The following is a 21,480-nucleotide window of genomic DNA, read 5'->3' as shown; positions in this document are numbered from 1 at the left end:
AGAGTCAAAAGTGGGTGAGAACCTGAGACTGCATGATCTTCTTTGTGCCTTTGATCAAGCCATACCTGAAGTCTGTGTTTTTGGCCCATGAGCCCAAACCCTTCCTTTTTTGGTAAGCTATTTTGAGTTGGCCTTCCTGTCCCTTGAAAACGAAAAGGTTCAAGACTGATACAATCTCTTCTCAGTTTTTTTGTATTGAATAGTTATTGTATATGAAAACCCTTTGCGAACAATACAAGCCTGTAACAAACAAGAATAGCAGAGTGAGAGTGTAACACATTATCAGATTATGTGGGGAATGAATTAAAATATGAAGTATACAACTGGAACAACTTTAGAATTCTGCATGACTTCTGTCACGAAGCAGCAGGAAACATCACTCTCGCAGGGCAGTGCCTCCTGACTTTCAGAAGCACTGGCTTGCTGAAATTGGACGTGGTGAGTTGGGTTAACCCAGACAAGGAACCTAAGCAGGGAATGAAATAAGACAGCAAACACTCCCCTAGACCACCATACAACCTGGCCATGTGGAAGTCACATGTCGTACAATGAGGAATTAGTCTTTCTTTCCCCAATTGCACTTCTAATACTTTCTCAATGTACTTCACAATTAGTAAGCGAAGGAAGTGGAAAGGGCAAAACCATAGATTCATCAGGGACAACTGAAAGAAAGAACAGAGACATACTAGGGCATGCGTACTGACTCCAAGGAACTAAAGCAAAGTGACTGTGGCGTCCTAGGAACACCACTGTGAACCGAAAGCACTGTCTCTGAAGACGGTCATGACGGCCAGCCCTTGTTTGTAAGACACCGTAGACAAAGCACTTGGTATAGGGACAGTGGATGTTGGCAGCTCTTGTGAACTCCTGGTTCGTGGGGACCCAGTGCACAAAGGGACTGGAGTGGTGTACACCATTGGGCTTTCAATGTCTGATTTTTTTAGGAAATAGGTGGCCAGGCCTTTCTTTCTATTCACCCTTAGTCTGGAGTTTCATGGGCGGCTGCTCAGCATCATGGAGACACGCAAACCTTCCCTAATAGACAGGTGCTAGCTGAACTTGAAGCCTATTGGCTGGAAATCAAACTTGAGTCTCTCAAAGGGAAGACAAGAATTTTAGCACGGCATCACTACTGAGGTCACAGGCACTAAAACCCAAACCCAAACCCCACTGCCATCCATTAGATTGTGACTCAGTGAGCCCTAAGGACTGAGTAGAACTGCCTCTTTGGATTTCTGAGATTGTAAATCTTGACAGGAGTAGACAGCCTCATCTTTCTTTTGCAGAGTGACCGGTAGGTTGAACCACTGACCTTAGAGTTAGCATTCCAACAGTGTAACACACTATCACACCAGGGCTCCTTGTACCAGACACTACCACTGCGTCAATGAGACCTACCTCACAAGAGGCCTATTAGGCAGGCAAGACATGATGTGTTCCACCCTCTGCCCCTCCTCTCCACCTTCACCCCCTGGCATTTCATAGGCAAGGAAGCTGATGCTCGATGAGGATAAGTCCTCTACCCAGTTCCTACTGAGCTGGGCACGTCTCCCTTTTCCAGGTCTTTCTCACATAAGCCCCTTCCCTGCCTTCTCCACAAAGGATAGGTCCTGGAGGGGGAGGAGAGTACACGCTTGCTTGCCCCTGCATGAGGAGTGAATACTCTAGGTTTTTTGCCCTCCCTCTAAAACAGTTTTTTAGCATACTGTTGAGAACAAGGGGGATCGGAGCAGAGACCCCAAACCATCTGTACACAATGCGACATCCCCTCACATAAGGGTTGCAAGGAAGGAATGAGTCAACCAGGGTGAAGTATAGCACTGATGAAACACACAATATTCCTCAGGTTCCTTGAGGCTTCCTCACCCCCCACTATCATGACCCCAGTCTTGCCTTTCACTGTGGGCTAAGCTGGGGCATGTGCACAGGTACAGATAGGAGCTCACGACATATGGAATCCAGGCCAGATAAATCCCTCAGGAACAGAAATGGGAGTAGCAATATCAGGAGGCTAGGGGGAAGAAACTGTGAGGGAAGGGAGACAGCGGTGGGTGTAAGATATGGGAAGGGAGACAGCGGTGGGTGTAAGATATGAAAATAATCATAATTTATAATTTATCAAGGGGTCATGAGAGTGGAAAGGGGAGAGGGTAAAGAGGAGCTGATACCAAGGGCTCAAATAGACTGTAAATGTTTAAAAAATATGTACAACATATGTACAAACATGCTTGATACAAATGATGTATGGATTGTGATAAGAGATGCAAGAGCCCCCAATCAAATGATCTTAAGAAAAATAAAAATAAAAGTTTTTCTTTGTAAGTTGTTTTCTGTAGAAGTAATCACCCTGAATTGGTCTTTGGAAGGTTCAGGGAAGTACCACTAAAGAGCTGCAAGCAAAATGAACCTAATATGAAATCAGTTTTTAAAAAATCGAGGAAGTTATTCTGCAAGAAGTCCACACACTTCACTGGGATTTTCCAGTTTCCATTCACCTACTCTCAAGAACCTGACAATCAACCCTGACCAGCCTTAGCCCGCTGAGTGTCCCAGGTGCCAGGTGGGAGGGATGAAGCTGGGACATGTTAGGGAGAGAGTTTGTAAGCTCCAACCCCTGCTCCTTAACGTTCAGAGGTTCAGTGACCATTCTAAGAATCAGATGGAGGCTATTTTAACTTTGACCAGAACATCATACGTTTTCTTCTTTTTTTTTGTTTTTTCCAAGTTAAGGGTATTCATGAGTTGTAGGATAATAACTGAAAAAATAGAAAGCTATAGGAATTAATCACAGGTAGAGTTAGGCCAGTTTGGGGGGACATTCTTGTCCAAAACATCTTCCCCCACAGAGGTCTATGGCTCAAAGTTTCCAAGCCCTATAGGTGTCCAAGGTTAACAGCCTCCATCGGGGCGGCGATGGTACCATCCTAACTGTCCCGAGGGGAGGTGGGTGAATATGAGCAAGGGCAGGCCAAGAGGGAATGCAACAAGTCCTGTTCCCTGGCGGGAAAGGAGGCTCTTGATGACTCTGTCTCATTTCAACCCAGCTCCAGCTGGCCCTCTTTTCTAAGCCTGGGATTTTAGGATAGGAACAGCTTTTGGACAAACTGATGACATTATCGTCTCCAAGGGGAAATGAGTTCTGAGTTCAAAATCACCTGCGTCTTTGCGGGCAATCAGCGGCTCACACATCAAACTCTAGCTGTGCGCTCACTGCAGGCATTCCGATGACCACATGCTTTTAGGAATTCAGGCTGGAGAAGTCTCCACTTCCACACCACTGTGCCCTGGTGGCTCTGCTGGACAAGTGTTGGACTGTTAGCTGCAAGGCATGGGGTTCAAACCCACCAGCCATTCCAATGGAGAAAGAAGAGGCTGTCTGCTCTTGTAAAGAGTTACAGCGTCAGAAACTTTCCTACATAGGGCAACAATGAGTTGATGGCAGTGGGGTTTTTTGGTTTTATTTTCAATGGACCTTAGAGCCGTGACCAGGTGCTTTCTCCTGTGCTTACACAGGTTCTGTTATTTTGGGTTATCACGGTTCTACAGGAAGCTAGCAGAAATAAAAAGCATTTAGCTGGGTGGGTGTCACTCTTGCTTTCCTCTTCCTCTAGGGCAGTGGTTCTCAACCTACCTAATGCTGCAACCCTTTCATACAGTTCCTCGTGTTGTGGTGACCCCCCAACCATAACATTGTTTTCATTGCTATTTCATAACTGTAATTTTGCTACTGTTATGCATTGGGCGACCCCTGTGAAGGGGTCGTTCGACCCCCAAAGGGGGCACGACCCACAGGCTGAGAACCACTGGTCTAGATAATGGGTACAGAGCTCTGATTGAAGGTCATAGGTTTATGTTCTTAGTACACCCTGCTTTCTACTGCTGTCTACTAGGCCCATTGGGGGGTTATCACATAGCTTGTTGGCCCTTCAATTTTTATAGCTATGAAAGAAGGTGGTGCTGAAAGTGGAAACAAACAGTACATGGAAACTCTACCCGATGTGAACAGGGACCCTTCACAGTTCCAGCAGGGAGGAGAAGATTCAGGGCCATCTGCTGATCTGGAATTAATCACATATAAATGAATTCTTCTGGGGAAACTAGAAATAATGATGATGATGATAGCACTAATGCCTATGGCATACGGACGTCAGAGTTAAAGGCCATTTCCATATTCATTCTCCCAGGTGAACCTAGGAAAGCTGGGGAAGGCTCACCCAGCAGACGGGAGTCTTTCTTTTGCCTCGCATGAAGGGTACCAATCCTCTGAGAAGCCAGGTGACTTGCCTAAGGTCACCAGGGAGGGAGGGAAGAAGCAGTGGTCAGAATCGGGTCTTTTCCTTTCAAAGTTGATCCATTTCCATGAATTCTATTGCCTGACATGTGTTTGCCAGTTAAATCTACCCTCTCCAGGGGTCATCAGAGGGGAATTAGAAGTGCCTGCGCAAGGCATGTTGCATGACAGGACAGAGGGTTTACCAGGGCCCCGATACATTCTGTTCTAACTTGATCAGCAAAGAATGGGTACAGTGGCATGAACCATCTTGTTATCAAAATCTGATATTGATACTTTATATCAGAAAAGGAGAGTATCTTCTCAGGCTACTGGGACATATAAGTGAAGGACATTTAATCTTCTAAAATATTATCTCATCTGATATTTTTTTCCCTTGGGTTCTTTGTCATAGTCCAGAAAAATTATTTTCGAGGTCAAACCAATAAAGAACATCTGTATCCCTCTGCTGGCCCTTCCACTGGTACTGTCCACCCGGCAGCCCTGGCACTGCCTGCTGCATTCCCCCCTGTCCCCAAGAAAAATTGCCCATCCACACATCCCACTGAGCACACGGCTTCCAATCTGCTCAACTCTCAGTTGACAGTGTCTGATCCTGAGCCCCTGGGCCACAGGGGAAGAGAAAAGCAGAGAGGTCAGTGACAGGCTTGGTAGTGGGGCATCAAGGAAGTCCTGTTGCGGAGGGACAAACAGAGAGCATGGTCCTACGAGGAGCCTTGTTGTTACGGGGCTCCTGATATAAGGCTCCTTTAGCAGTGGCAGGTGCACCGGTGGCAGAGTGGTTATGCATGGGGAAAAGACCTGGCAATCTGGAGGTGCTTCTGTAAAGATTATAGCCTAGAGAACCCCGTAGAGCAGCTCTACTTTGTCACAGGGCAATTGATCTGAGTCAAAAATGAACTTGATGGCAGCTAAGGACACTAATATAGGAGTTCTTATATAGTAAGCAAAAAGTTCATGCATTCCAAGGTTAACCAAAGAGCTGATGGTGTCAGTTCATCTAAGGTGTGCCTTGGAAGAAAGGCCTGGCAACCTACTTCCGAAACAAAACAAACCATTCTAAACTCCATGGAACACAGTTCGACTTTGACACACACAGGGTCACCATGAGTCAAAGTCTACCTGAAAGCCATTGGCTTTTGTTTTCTTCATATTATACCAAGGAGTGTGTGAAGCACAAGCACATCAATAGAAAAATGGGCACAAGTACACAATTCACAAACTCATGGAGTCTTGTTTCAAGGAAATATATAGGACCTCAGTTATCAAGTATGAAATGCAGCAGGGCAGAGACGACACGTCATTAGCCGCAGTTACTGTTGGGTTGAGAACTTTCTTTCTATACAGAGTGACATCTGTGAGAGTTGGAGGTAGATGGAGCCCCTTTGTTTTTCTGGGTTTTGTAAGTTTTCTAACTTTAACAGGGTCCAGTATTACAACTTGCTTACTGCTCTCTACTAGTGAAAAAGATATGATTTGACTTTTCCTTCTCTGACAGGTTTCCACCTTACACAGGTTCTGGTATTTTGGGTTTTACTGCATTTTGATTCCCCCCCCCCCTCTATAATGTAATCAGAATTTTAAAAACACCTCAGTTATTCAGTGAATACTAAGTTCAAACTCTATGGAAAAATGAAAACAGCTCCTCCCACTCCAGGAACACTCCCAAAGGCAGAAGCAGATCCTGCTAATACTGTCTATAAAACTCACCACTGGTATTGTTTCAGAAATAGAAGAAGAATGGATTTCTTTCTTAAGTCCACAATACATCACAAAAAACCTGGAAAAGTCATCTACCTAATTTTTTAATGCAGGAAAAATCTTTCTCTAACAAATGCTCTAATTTACATTTATGCTAAAGTTCCCTTATGAAAGTCAAATAGTTTTGTCGTCAGGGTACAGAACTTAGTCATAGTCAAATATTAGGTCATTTATTACTCTCATCAAATATTAAGTAGCTTATTACATAGTCAAATATCAAATAATTTATTACCTCCATCCTAACAACAGAAGGTTTACAATGCACTTCCTGTAATTTCCATTTCTCTTTGCGAAGACAAGAAGCTCTGGGAGAGAACTGTGGCAGTTTACTTCCATAATGATTCACAGCCTGACAACCCTCAGGGGCAGCGCGACTCTAGAAGGTTACTGTGAAGTAGAATATAATTCTACCCCCAACTTTATTTTATTTTGTATCACAATTTTTTTAATCTGCAAGTTCTCGCTTGTGCAGGAGTATTTTAAAGTTTTGCTTGGTTATATTTCATCTGCTGCCACTGACAGAAATTCAGTGGAGGAAAGAATTTTTGAGAAAATTTGATATCCTGTCCCTTGACTGAGAGGAGAGACAAGGCCCACAGAGATTCAAGGATGTGCAGTTGCAGAAAACAACAGCCAGACCGAAAACCTGAACTAGGATCATTTATTGTCTCTTGAGATTCCTTTTCATTTCAATTATATATTCAAAAACTAGCGGAGAGTTCCCTAACACTCAACAGCAGTCTGAATAGGGGACGTGTTTGGAGCTTACATTTGTCTCTTGGCGGGATAGTCCCATTGCTCTTCTCCTGACAAGAAGCTGCAGCAGGACTTGGTCCTGCCCACCTTGCCAGGGGAACCTCTGCAGAGCCTTGCCAGCTATCTTCACAGCTCAGCCACAACCCAATGGAAATGTAATGAAAAGAACCCAAATGTTTTAACATGTTTGGGGGTACTTCCCCCAAACTGAATTTTTCCCCTCCCAAAGCTCTGTATTGTATTCAATTTTTTTATAAGACAATCTCATCACCTTCAAATTACTCTCTATTACACCTAATACATTTGTCAAATCTGTGAGTTCATTCCTGAAAACATCTTCAAACTCATCTGTTTGGATGGCTGACAGTTCTTTCACCCCTTCTAAATCAAATTACTGTCCTTTCATGTCCCTCTTCACTCGCAGAAACAAAAATAAGTAACATGGAGTGAGGTCAGTGAGTAAGGTGCATTGGGCAAGAGAGGCATGCCGTTTTTTGGCCAAAAACGGTGCACTGAGATGGCTGCATGAGCAGGTGCATTGTCGTGGTGGCAAAACCAGTCCCCCATCTCCCACGAATCAGGCCTTTTTTTGTGGCACACTATCTTTTCAGAACATGTAAATAGAATGCTTGATTAACAGTCAGACCTAGTGGAATGAACTCCAAATGTACTATGAGTCAACATTTTCAACCGTTCAGAAGTTGACGGACATCCAGAACAAGATTTGTCATCAATTGACACTTCACCTTTTTTGAAACGAGAAAACCACTCGTACACTTGAGTTTTTCCCCATAGCACTGTCCTTGTACACTGTGTTCAACAGCACAACAGTTTCAGCAGTATTTTTATAGAGCAGGAAACAAAATTTCACAGCCACACACTGTTCTCTTAAATGGGCCATCACAAAAAATGAGGCTTGAACAAAACTACTTTCCTGAAAAGAATTCACTGTGACCAAAGAGAACCTTTCCAGGTGACACCACTAGGTGCACTCACTCAGGGCGAGTTGCTGGATGCTCACCTAGTGGGAAAAATGGATACTATGAAAACTCTGTCCAGTGGAGCTTATTTCCAGGTTGTTGGTTTTTTTTGGGGGGGGGGGATTAACCTTTTTTTTAGGCTTATTTTTAGGCAGTACTGGGACTAAATGGCATTTTTACCTTTCCAAAAGCATCACAAACTTTTATCAGCTTAGGTGTAAAACTAAGAAGCATTTCTGGATGTTCCTTTTGATGTTCAAAAGGACCCATTTGTATCTCTTTGGACTCAGGTACAGACCAGACACAATTGTTAGGGGAAACAAGGAGGCTTTATCTGAATGCTATTCTTTAGAACACCAGGACACCCTTCAGCACCCTTGAACCACAGGGCTGTAAGCTTCTTGAGGGTAAGGGGCAGGGACCTTTCTTGCTTTTCTTTTTCCCCAGCCCAGCAGAGTTTGCGAGCCAGCACCGAGCCGGTAGCATCCACTGTGGTAATAGCAGATGAAATGGGTCTCTAGAGATTAGGAGGAGCAACGATAGCCAACTCCCCCAAAGACAGCAGTTTTATGCTGACTTTGAATATATACAGATACACACAGAATTCTATGGTATAGGCCGGACTTTAACAAAGAACATAGAGCTACGTTTAAATTTCCCCAAAGCTCCCAGGGTTACACATCTAAGAAAGCACACAACTTCTACACAGGGAACTGGACGGGCACATATGAATGAAAAGACTGTTGCAATATGACAGAATGCAATAAAGAGGTGCTTTCTGCTCTTCATATTTCCAGGGGAAGAAACAGAGGTGTGTGAGAAAGAAAACAAAACAAAAACACGAAGGGTCAAAGCCTCAAAAAGACTTGCCTGTTGCCTTGCCAGCCATAGGTCAGAGACTGAGGCTCCAAGGGTTTTGTGATTTCTTACGAGAAATTTGAGTAAGAGAAATACAATGACTCACTTCATAATAATGCCTTCTCTTCCCCAAAGTACACATCACCGTTCCCACATCCATAGCAGACGGGCACTTAGGGCAGAGCTATTGCAACATGAGCATCACCCCGCACCATCATCTTGGAGCTGACTGAGAGCAGTATCCACAGCAGGGAAGAGCTCTCTCTGGTGTTTCAGTTAGGTCTGCCTCCAAAGGAAGGGGGCGTGCACTCCTTCTGCACTGCCACATCTGCAACAGCTGGCTTTGTGTGTGCACCACCTTGATGAAGGGGGCGAGAGCTGAGTGCAGCTGGCTTCCCTGTCTGCAGGTTAACAGAATCCCCAGGCAGGGTCATTCTGAATCGGCATGCCCAGATTGCCTAGGAAATTCTCACTCTGGCACTCACAATCCAAAACTGAAAGTAACAGAATAGTGGAAAAGGAATCCTCCTGAGAGCAGACAATGGCACTAGTTGCTCGAGTACTACTCAGTCCCCGGCCACAAGGAATTAAGTTAACAGTTACTAAGAAAATAACTCAAAGTTTTTCGCCAAGAAAGTATCTCCAATATCACTCGGGGAATCAGTTTCTCAGACAGGGCCCAGTCAGCTGTTTCTTGTAAATCACTACCAAGAGAGAATAAGGTGTATCCTGCCCTTTGATGAAGGTCAGTGTAAACTGATCAAAGAATCGAAAGCTTCAGATTCAAGAAATACACACACAAGCCTGGCACACCTGGATGTGAGTGCTAGGAAGTATGTAACAAGGAGTCAGAATGCCTTTTTCTGGTCCAGGGAAATTCTGAGAGGGACAGACGGCATATTGATCTTTAAAAAACTGAGACAGGCAGACTCTCCTGAGGTCAAATATCAATGAGGATAAACCTTCTAGGCACTTCTGGTGTGAGAACTGCAGCCTTGGCTTGATGGGAAAGCTGTGGGAAAGGGCCTCTGACTTAACCGGGAGCTTTTCGAGTTCCTAGGGAGTTTCAATGAGTTGGGATCCACTTGCCGGCACCTCACCACCACCAGCACAGGGACCACCGGCTTGAGGAAGGAGTGGGCTGAAGGGAGTGAGGAGGGGAAGTGCAGAGTGGGGGCTGCTTAATAAGACGGGTGCCCAGCGCTTGAAGTTGTTGAGCGGTATTGGGATCTGGCTGAGTGGTAAGTAGCTGGAAAAAGGTGTATGGGAAGGGAGGATCAGAGTGGGGAGAGGAGCAACTGAAGGCACCCAGACTGACCACATTGAAGGCGTTTCAAACAATGAAAGACCCTCCTGAGGCAACCTGTATTTTTCCTATAAACTAACTCAGTTAACTCCAACAGAGTACTGTCACTGGTCATCAGAGCAGTTTACAGGTAGGGAAAGTGAACTCGTTCGTGGAGAAGATTCAGAATGGTTACCTTCTCAGAAACACAATTCTCAACATTTAGGCAACCCTCCAAATTCCAATATTTGTATGACAGCAGCTATTGAAAAAATACATCTGTAAAAATACCAGTGCTTCCCCAAGGTGGAGTAAGACTTCACTTATATTGAGATAATGTTTTATCTCTCTCTTAGTAATTTAAGATAATAACTATTAATATTTCATATCAGATACAAGATCTAATTTCTCCTATATTACACCTGAAAGCAATACTTCTTCCTAGTACAATTCATTATTGTTTGCTTACATGACAATCTCTTTTTTGCTTTGAGAACCAACTAAGCAGCAGTATATGATAGTCGTATGCCAATAACATTATTACTTTAATAGTTTTTAATGTATTGAGATAATTTGACATCTTGGAAATGTTTCAAAGAATAATTAAATACCTGACACTTCACTAGCTTGGTTTCCTTCCTTCCATTTAGTGTGTACACCTCAGGGCACTGTGGATGGATGAAAAAGGGAAATCAGGAGTCGCACTGGCGTTCTGAAGGGCTCTCTGCTCAAAAAGGAAGTCTGGGTTTCCATTCAAGGTTTCTGTTCTTTATTCTTCCTGGGGTTCTTTTCAAGGGTTTCACTCCTGATCTCTCTTCCTTGGTATTTATTTAAGATAAATTTATTTTAGACAACCTGGGCCAAATTTCATATACATCAAAACGTAAACATTAGGGCTAATCTAATATTATTAGAAACCTTTTTTGAAGCATATTGATTATGCAACACTTCACAATGATGTTAATACCGGCTACACTTTTTTTTTACCTCTCTCTCTTTGGTGAAGTTTCAAGTCATATATCCAAAAGGAAACAAGAAAAAAAAATTTAGTTCAGTGAACTCAATCGTGCCTTCAGTGAGCTCCATGATGTGTTTGCTGATGGACTCTGTGTGTGTGTGTGCATGAGGGTGCATGTATGTACACATGAAGTGCAGCTGTTAACTTTAAAAGGCAAATCTGTTATGCTGAAACATTACAAGCAAGTATTCTGAATTTATATGTCTGAATAGATAACGCCAATGAAATATATAAGTAATCCCTAATAGAACTTACAATGTAGCTAGGGGGGCGGGGTGAGAAAGAGAAGGGAAGGGTGAGAGGAAAGAAGGGAGGGGGACAGAGAGAGACAGAGGGAGAAAGAGAGAGAAACACCTAAGTGTAAACCATCTATCAGTTAGGAAATAATACACTAGGGAAAAGTACTGGGTCTCATGAAAATGTCAGTGATTCACATGGAATAAAATTTAAAAGCCACTGACCCCAAGGAAAGCTTCCAGTTGAAACACGTGGGTTTTGCTCCATTTCATTTAGAGGACTTTGCTTTATGTCATTTAAATACTATTTTAGGCACTATGATGGGCTTTGTGATGGGTTGCTTTCTCGCTTAAAATTGATGGGAAAGATCCTGCTAATCAAACTAAATATTTAAGGGGTCTTCAGGGGGAAAATAATCAATTAATCAATATCACTATGCAAAATAGGTATGATAACTTGGGTCCCTTAAAACAAGTGTGGAGTGCTCACTGGGTAAATGACAACAGAAGACAATTCCTTTTCACTCTTTTACAATGTTAGTAGAATTGTTTCCATACATACCAATTCTTTATTCTGACTTGCCACAAGATCACAACTGACGGTGAGCTGACTTACACAGACCACAAATCTGTCGGGGAACACACAGAGTTCTGTACAAAATGAAGAAAGCCAAGTTATTAAAGGCATCAAAAACTGACCTGTCTTTATACAGAAATGCTTAGTCCTCTTCTGCTTGTTTAAGTTGCAGAAGTTTGTATGTCTGTGGAAGACGTGTCTCTACTCCCTTCCCTTCTTTCAATGTTTGCCATCAATAGGGAAGGGTAGGCAAAAAGCTCTAGGGAGTGGAGAGGAGGCTGTAAATTGGTCCACCTGAGCCACTGGACCAATATATCACATGAAACCGCCCAGGCAGGGCCTTTGAAGACGTCTCTGTGTCAGTCTGCTGTTTTCCGCTCAGAACTCACAGTTGGGAAATAGAATCAACATTTTTTAATAAGTGTGCAGACTCACATAATAGGGAGAGGTAGAACATTAAATAACATATGAAAACATGTGAACCTCTCACTAGTTCGATTACTTATCATCTCCTGTCTAACTAATCTTCAAGAGGTTACTTAAACTGGAGAGGCAAACTTCTAATGTAATCAGGCTATCAAAAAAGAAGATTTGTTCTGGAATTAATAATAATAATAATAATAATAATAATAATAATAATAATAATAATGGATAATAATAATATGCAGTATTATAGACAATTTTATATCAGAATCACTCGCTGCCATCAGATGGACAGGGTAAAACTTTCCCTGTGAGTTTCTGAGATTGTAACTCCAGGAGAGTAGAAAGCTCTGTCTTTCTTCCCAAGGAGCTGGTGATTTTGATCTGGTGATTTTGACCTGCTGACCTTGTGGATCACAGCCCAAGGTGCAACCACCATGTCAGCAGGGCCCCATAACCGTGGTCATCTACTATTACAACTTCTTAAAGCACAACCACTGACTTCCGGGTGTGGAAAATGGAATGAATTACAGGTTTGGACTCTTCATGGTAAATGCCAACTGTTTCTCTCCTTCTCTTCCTTTGTGTGTCCACCCATCTATCTGCCCGTCTTTCTTTGACCCCTAGGGTGAGGGCAGCTGAAGTTAACAAGGTATACTCTGGGTAGGCGCAGAGGGTCCTCTCCTCCCTTCACTACACTTGGTTGCGTTGCCTGCATAGTTTCATAAAGCACATGTATCACATTTATAATAGAAAGGAAGTCACTTTTCTAAAACATACAACTTCCCTCTGGATGGGAGCAACTTGTTGAATACAGATATTCCGAATCTGATAAATGAAGCCTTTTATACACATTAGACATTTATGATAAAAAAAACTTAGCCAAAGTTTATTATTTACAAAAAATCATGATAAAATACGAAAGTTTTAGTAATGGATCAGAATTAGAATAAAAATGATCAGATAAGTTATGCCAAATAATCCCTTGTTTGTGCTTCCATTTTCTTGTCTAAAAACTATGAATATTACAATAGTAGATCTAACAAAACATTTTGGCACCAAGTATTGTATCAACAGAAATCAGCCCCCACACCCCTTTTCTTTGTTCGGGTCATGATGAGAGCTGTTTCACGCTAACATTGACATGATGAAAAGACATAGGCAGCTCCGACAGAGAAAAGTGGGTAAGCATTAGACTGCTAAGCCAAAGGTCGGTGGTCTAAAACCACTAGTTGCTCTGGGGAAAAGAGTTGAGGCTATCTGTACCTGTCAAGAGATGCAGCCTCCAAAGATCTGTCCAGGGTCACTATGAGTCAGAACTGAGTTGCTGGCAGTGGCTCTGGTTTTCAGCTGGTATGTGAGCAGGTTTGGGAGACCTGGGCTTGCTTTCTGGCCAGTGCACCTCACAGGCAGTCATTACTCACCTGCCAGTGGGGGCTGGTGCGCTACTATGATGCTAGCAGGTTTCAGAGGAGCTTTTCGACCTAGGCAAACTAGGAAGAAAGCCTGGTAACCTACCTCTGAAAACCAGTCAATGAAAACCTCAGCGGACATAAAGGTCTGCTCTTCTTGTACAAGGGGGCTGACCTGATGGCTGCTAACAACTACAACAGAGCGAAGGGGAGCAATTTGAAAGACAGCATTAGCTTCCTTATTTTACTGAGGTACACAAAATGCTCGCCATTAAGAGGGTGATACACTCAAGCATCACTGAAAATTAAGAAAACATTGATACTTGAAAAGATGCTGAGAGCAAAGCACTGAAAATTATTTTTTTAATGTCCTCATTTCATAATTTATATACAGAAATAGTCCAAAGATATTAAGATGGATTTTCTCTCCAAAATGCAGATAAAGTCAGAGACCAACAACCCCAAGTTGTTGCACACACTGACCTAATTTCCTCAATGAACAAGTTGACTTGGGGAAACGGTGGCTCTGTCACAGACCGATTCAACACTGTGATGACTCAGGCTATGGAAGTGTTCTCTAAGATACCCACTAGCTCCACGCTGGAGAAGTGATTCACAGTTCAACCAGATGCTGAAGTCCAGTGTGGCTCACTGCTCTCGCACGGGCAAGAAACACAGTGGAATTTGGGAGGATGGGAGTTACAAGTGCTTGGAAATATTTTAAAGTACTACTTCAACTGTCTTAAGGCAGTTGAAGCAAGTAGGCATCTTCCCTCTTTAATTTTAATCTCCAGAGCAAGTTGATTGGGCAAAAGGCCTGATGACCCAAGAAATGTGTTCCTTACCAGCACTTGGTGAGCCTCTGATGCAGCGCAGGCGTATTCCTCTCTTGAGGAAGTAAGCTGTGATTTGCAAGCCGTAGCCTGTGAAAATGGAAGAAGGCACCATTCGATTATAAGCTTGTTTGCCCACTGAATCCCAGGGGCCCAGGCCTGTGCTTGCCACAAAGTCTGCATTCAATAATTATTTGGCAAATGAAAGAAGAAAAGAATCAATAGAAGGCCTCGCTCGAGAGGAAGGGGTAAACATTACAATTTTGGCTCATCTAGGAGACCTATCCCTGTACCCTAGTCCCTTGAGTGGCTCAGTCACTTCATCTGTAAAATGAAATAAATTATGGGATTTGACTAGCAGGCCTGAAAATCAGTCCTCTAAGATGGAATGATTAATTCTGTCTGAGTCAGTACACTGATCTTACTCATGTATCTTCTAATGCTTACTAGCTCACAGGGGGGAAAAGAAACAAAAACATTTAAAACATTTTTCAAGATGGCTGTATTTTGCTCAAATGGGTTATCTGAATTCAAGTACAGCAAAGCCTTTATACTCCACAAGATAAAAAGCCATTTAACAGTAGAGAAACCCTCTCCAACTTACCAGAATGGTCTAAATGAAAATGACAGTACCAAGTGTTGGCAAGAAGACAGAGCAACTGGAATTCTCATATATGGCACTTGGGAATGCACATTCATACACCCCCTTTGGAGAAAATGCGTGAGTATCCTCTAAAGCTGAACAGACGTGTGAACATACAATGTTCATTATTGCACTCTTTATAACAGTCCCAAACAGGAACCAATTCAAACATCCAGCCAACAACTGTCCCCTCACCAAAAACAAACCAAACCATAAACTTATGAATGAATTAGAATTCATTCCCTTTTAGATGAATAACCAACAACTACAGGAAATAATAACAGATAATAAAACACCCCAAATATAATATCAAGCAAAAGAAGCCTAGCCAAAAGCAGTACATCCTCCCATCTGCAAAAATGGAGACAATATTACTATCCCGCGTGAGAAGTACCAGCACAATTCCTTCCTTGCTTCCCCAACTCACCCATCTTGGGGATCACCGTTTCTACAGACTGTTTTGTTTTTGTTTAGTAATTATTTTCTTGGGGCACTCTTACAAGAACTCTTATAACAATCCATCATTCAATTGTATTAAGCACACTTGTACATATGTTGCCATCAACATTTTCAAAACATTTTCTTTCTACTTAAGCCCTTGGTATCAGCTCCTCTTTTTTCCCCTCCCTCCACCACTCTCCCACCCTCATGACTCCTTGATCAATTATATATTATTGTTGTTATTTTGTGTCTAACATTATCCATTGTCTCTCTTTACCCACATTTCTGTTACCTTGTGATGAGTTCCCCTTTCTCTACCCCCCACCCCCACCCCCCGCCTTTCCCTTATCCTCATATCGCTACTCCCACTACTACTCCTGAGGGGTTTATCTGTCCTGAACTCCATATGTTGTGAGCTCTTATCTGTACCAATTGATGTACTCTGGTCTAGCCAGGTTTTTAAGGTAAAACTAGGTCATGGTAGTAGGTGGGGAAAGGAAGCATTCAGGAGCTAGAGGAACGATGTGTGCTTCTAGACTGTTTTTCTGAGGTCAAGTAAAAAAATTCCTGGTTAACACAGTTAAGTACTTTCTGGTAGAATCCAGAATGAAAGGTTCATCAGCAAGCGATGATGGTCCCCAAGTTCTGTGAGAGCCTCAGAAAATCGCCACGCTGTCAGACAGTCCTTTATGCATCAATTCGGAGGGGCAGAGAGTTGCCAGGGGTGACACCCCCCCACCCCCCACGGATCATCAGTCTCCCCAAAGCTCACGGTTATGTCTGTTCCGAAACAACTCTACAGTCAGTATCCCCCTGGCACACTGACAGAAAGCTCCAGGACACCAGTGACTCCAGAATTGATGCTCTGTCCAAACAAGCTGACAGCAACATGGCTTCGGTTACCAGATTCTGAAACAAGAGTGACATCTATGGAGAGGTAATCCCGAGATTAATGTAGATGAACTAGGTATCTTCTTAATAACACTTGAAAATGGAGTGCATCTTGGCCACAGGGTTTGCCTCTGCTTTAAATGTCAACCGAAGTGTGCACAGCATCGCCGTTACTCTGGCTCCTTGAAAACAGATTCTTCCTTTTGTAGGTTACTGTGAGGTTAAGTGACTTCCTCATCTGTTCACTTGCCCTACTGCTGGGGGAAACGGGCCCTTTGCACGGTGGGCCAACCAACAGGCAGCAAGATTTAACATAGATTTCTAAAGTAATGGTTTGTAATTAGCATCTTCCAAAGGGGTTAACAAAAACATAAGGAATATTCAAGTCATTCTGCCTTTGGTGAAATTGTATTTATGCTTATAGCTCTAGCGGCTTAAGACGGCACGTTCAAATTCAAAACAAAAACAAACCCCTCCTGGTACAAAATGCCTAGCAATAAAATAGTCTCAGGAAAGGGCTCAGTATGACACTGACCAGGAAAGCTAAAAGTTTGAGTTCAGGGAGTCTGATATCTGGAGATATTCCGCCCTGATCTGTACCTCCTCCTTGGTCTGCTAAACAATGAAGTCTTTGCACTGTAGAAAAGTGAAGCAGTGTGAGTCAAATTCGACTTCAGGGGTTGGTTGCTAAAATTACTAGGGGGACTGAGGGTATTTGCCCTCACTCTACCGCCCAACCCGGGGATAAGGTTATGTTAAAAGGAATCCTTCCTAGAGTGTTTTTGTTATTGGTAGTTTCAACGGGGAGAAAATCCCTAACAACACCGCAGTGGGAATTGGCAAGTGTAATGTGTGAAAAAGACCGTCCACCTGCTTAATCCAAAATCGACTACTCATATGAAATGTTACTGTTTAAAGAGAAACATGAGGAGAAATTAAACACCAAAGGTGCTTGTGTCGTTTCTCAGGGAGCCACGGTGGTGTAGTGGTTATGCGCTGGGCTATGATCCATATGGTTGGCAGTTCAAAACCACCAGCTGCTCTGCTGAAGAAAAATGGGGTTTTCTACTCCTGTAAACAGTTAACAGTCTCAGAAACCCACAGGAGGGTGGCAATGTGTGGCATCGACTCGATGGCAGTGAGTTTGGGCTTATACATAACAAGTAGAGATACAGAAGACATTCTTATCTTTGCACTTCCTAAAAGCATCTTCAGAGATCATCAGGCCACTATGATTCTGTACTTAGCTTGGTTGAAAGCAATCCTCTACTGTTCTCGAAAACTAAACACCATTTTGGCCAAGCGTCCAGGAATCCTTTTGCTTGGTCTCCTCTAGGCACCAGCTCCCAGCTTGCTACACGAGTGTCCTAAGTACAACAGACCCAGGGGTAAGAGCCGGATGCGGTGTGGTGCAGTCTGGGGTAGGGCTTAGGGTTTGGCAAGACAGAAAAACCTCAGCAAGGTTTTCCAAGATTATGAATCACTTATATACCACATTGACGTTTGGCTACTATGGTCCTCCTAAACTTGAGAGAGTTGTCGTTAAACATAGGAAGTGATTGGGGTTGAAATGTGGATAATTGTATAACGAAAGCATCTTTCCACAAGGACTCTTCAAGTATGTGCATCTGTAGAAATAACCTACAAAGGGGCTTCAAAAGTCTATGTAAAAATTCTGTTATCGTTTTATTCCATTTTGTTCATACACTTTTTTGACACCTCTACAGGTTTCTGAGTTGCTTAAAGCCACGTGACTGTCCATTGCCAGCAGGGGCTCCTCGTCTCTGCCCCTCGCCTCTAAGTAGCAGCAAGGCGACCTCTTGGGTTCTGTTCTTTGTAAAGCACTAGTATCCTTACCACTCTTTCACTGAGAACTCCCATGGAAGCCCCAAAGCTGAAATGCACTTTCTTCTGGTTCACCAAAGCTATCAAGTCTCCAAATAAAACAAAACAAAGAAGAGCCATCCAGTCAACAATGTCTATGAGACCGACAGACAGGGAAGTCCATGTTTTAAGAAAGAACCAGAGTTCTGGGATTGTTTTATTTTATATTCTGTCTAGAATAAACTTGGCTTTATCAGTAATAGGGAGGCTTTATGAATAGAAAGGCAAAACACTGACAAGAAAAATCAAATAGGGTTGAAGAAGATTCTACGCTGCCTTAGCAAGGCAGCCGATTCTTTGTAAGCAGTACCGCGCTCCAGCAAGTAATGTGCTTTGTGGGAGTGGTCACTTACATGGGTTGTTCTATTTCCTAGTCCCACGAGTCTGAGAGCAAATATCAGACTGGGAGTTCTTACTGTAAAACGATCCAGCCTCACTTGCTTTCCAGTGGACTCACAGCCGAGGGGACTTGAGCTTCCCCAGTACTGCCAAAGGGAGTCTATGGAACGGTGCAGAACAGCAGGAAGCCCTAACCCCTACTTATTACAGTCACTCCTGGGGGAGCTGGGGAAATGCCTGTGTGACTGGCTGAGCCAACAGGAAAGTCCTGGTAGGTGAACACCTGCTTGGCTCTCCTCCAGCAAAGTCTTTTCCCAAATCACAAGGCAGGCTCAGGGAAGCCAGCGGGGATCCCCCACCCCCATTTCTTTTTGAGATGACTTTCTCATTTGTATCATCACGCATACAATTATGCAAAAGTTCAAACATTCAGAAGAGAGAAACATTTTGGCACAAAGACTCCCAAATCCACCACCTATGTTCAACAATGGTGAATATTTTTCCACATTTCACAGACATATTTGATAAGCCATTTCAAAATAAATTAGACATTGTGACACTTTATTCCTGATGGCTTAGTGGTTACGCACGGGGCTCTGATCCACAAGGTCTATAGTTCAAAACCACCAGAGGTTTCAAGAGAGAAAGATGGGGCTTTCTACTCCCATAAAGAGTTACAGCCTTGCAAACACACGGGGGCAGCTCTACCCTGTCAGACAGAGTCCCCAAGAGTCAGGATTGACTCGATGGCAGTGAGTTTTCAAGTCGGGGTACGCTCTCCCAAACAGGAGCATTCTCCTCCATTATCAAAACACTATCACCTCAACCAGTGAAACAACCAGTTCCTATTCACGCCTCCGATGGTTAACAAGGTGTACTTCACTATCTTCTTCACCTCAAAGTAGGAGGCAACTAAAGGTCGTATCTGTACTGAATTTGGTTATGTCTCTTAAACATCATTTGATCTAGAATAAATTGCCCCTACCCTTTGTCATAATTCTAACCTTTCAAAGAAACTAGCTCAGTCTGTAGAACTACTGTCATTCTGGATCTGACCTTTGTTCTTGATCTTTTAGAGTGCTAGAGGTCTACTAATTGACTTCTATAACTGCTAGAGAAAATTGCAGGTTTAAACTAAAAGCATTATTACAATTACAAACACAGATACCTGGAATATTTAACTCAAAGGACACTTTCAAAGAAAAAAAAATCCCAACTTTATTTAGATACTGAAAATATTAGCAAAGGTCAGCATCCCTACCCAGGCTGGTTGTTGCTAGGCACCCAGGAGCGGGTTCAACTCGCGATGATCCGATGGACCACAGAACGAAGCACCGCCTGGTCCTGCGCCAGAGCCCACTGTGGCAGCCACTGTGCCCAGCCTTATCTCGTGGGCCTTCCTCTCATCCGCTGTCCCTCTCTATTACCACTCATGAAGTCATTTTCTAAGGACTGGTCTCTCCTGATAGCATGTTCAAAGGACATGAGACAGAATCTCACCACACTTGATGTTAAGGAGCATTCGGGTTGTACTTCTTCCAAGACAGACTTGTTTGTTCTTTTGGAAATCGGTGGTACTTTCATATTTTCCAACAGCACCATCATTCAAAGGAATCAGTTCTTCTTCTGTCTTCCTTATTCATTATTCAAACTACCACATACATATGAGGGGAATGAAAATATTAGTGCTTGGGCCAAGTGCACCTTTAGTACTCAAAGTAACATCTTGCTTTCCAACACGTTAAAGAGGTCTGATGCAGCAAATTTACCCAATGCAATGTGTTCTTGGATCTCTTGACTGCTGCTCCTATGAGCACTGATTGTGGATCCAGGCAAGATGAGATCCTGACAATGCCAACCTTTTCTCTGTTATGATGACTGTATACCTGTAGGTTCCATTATAAGGATTTTTGTTTTCTTTACATGAAGTTTCAATCCTGACTGAAAGCAGCAACCCTTGATCTACATCAGCAAATGCTTCAAATCCTCTTCACTTTCAGCAAGCAAAGTTGGGTCATCTGCATACCGCAGGTTGTTAATAAGCCTTCCTGATGCCACATTCCTCTTCATATAATCCAGCTTCTCTGATGATTTGCTCAGCATATAGACTGAATAACTATGGTGAGAAGATACAACCATGTTGCAGACCTTTCCTGATTTTAAACCAAGTAGCATTCTCTTATTGTGTTCACAATGCTATCTCTAGATCCAAGTACATGCTCCACATGAGCACAAGTAAGTGTTCTGGAATTCCCATTCTTCTCCAGGCTATCCATAGTTTGTTATGATCCATACACCAAATGCCCTGGCATAGTCAATAAAACACAAGTGAGCATCTTTCCAGTATTCTATATTTTGAGCCAAGATCCATCTGACATCAGCAATGCTATTCCTTGTTCCACGTTCTCTTCTGAATCTAGCCTGAACTTCTGGCAGCTCCCTGTCAATTTATTGCTGCAACTATTGTTGGATGATCTTCAGCAATATTTTACTTGCATATGATAGCAATGATACTGTGCTATAATTTGAGCATTGTTGGATCACTTTTCTTTGGAATGGGATCTCTTCCAAGTAGTTGTCTTCAAAATTTGGATCTCTTCCAAGTAGTTGTCTTCCAAATTTCCAAGCTAGGCAAGTGAGTTTATCCAGAGCTTCATCAGCTTGTCGGAACACTTCAATTGGTCCACCATTAACTCCTGGAGCCTTGTTTTTGGAGAACGCATTCAGTGTAGCTTGGACTTCTTCCTTCAGCACCACTGGGTTTTGCTCACATGCTACCTCTTGAAATGGTTGAATGTCGACCAGTCCTTTTTGGCAGAGTCACTCTGGATTCTTTCTACCTTTGTGGGGAT

At 43.0% G+C, this 21,480-nt stretch overlaps 1 protein-coding gene across 1 annotated transcript in view; it reads right to left on the bottom strand.

The window, feature by feature from the left end:
* LOC101655932 (SLX4 interacting protein) overlaps positions 1 to 21,480 on the bottom strand; it is a 180,139-nt gene that overhangs the window by 12,812 nt on the left and 145,847 nt on the right. The window contains exons 5-7 of the mRNA XM_045295169.1: positions 14,443 to 14,520; positions 11,748 to 11,836; positions 10,543 to 10,599 (exon numbers count right to left, since the gene is read on the bottom strand). Of these exons, the coding sequence (XP_045151104.1) occupies positions 10,543 to 10,599; positions 11,748 to 11,836; positions 14,443 to 14,520 (224 nt within the window). The remainder of the gene's footprint in view (positions 1 to 10,542; positions 10,600 to 11,747; positions 11,837 to 14,442; positions 14,521 to 21,480) is intronic.

The sequence above is a fragment of the Echinops telfairi genome, unplaced genomic scaffold, assembly GCF_000313985.2.
Source record: "Echinops telfairi isolate 266 unplaced genomic scaffold, ASM31398v2 ScPeMD7_5592;HRSCAF=6446, whole genome shotgun sequence".
Lineage (NCBI taxonomy): Eukaryota > Metazoa > Chordata > Mammalia > Afrosoricida > Tenrecidae > Echinops > Echinops telfairi.
The sequence above is the reverse complement of the archived record's forward strand: the minus strand, read 5'-3'. Positions and strand labels throughout refer to the sequence as shown.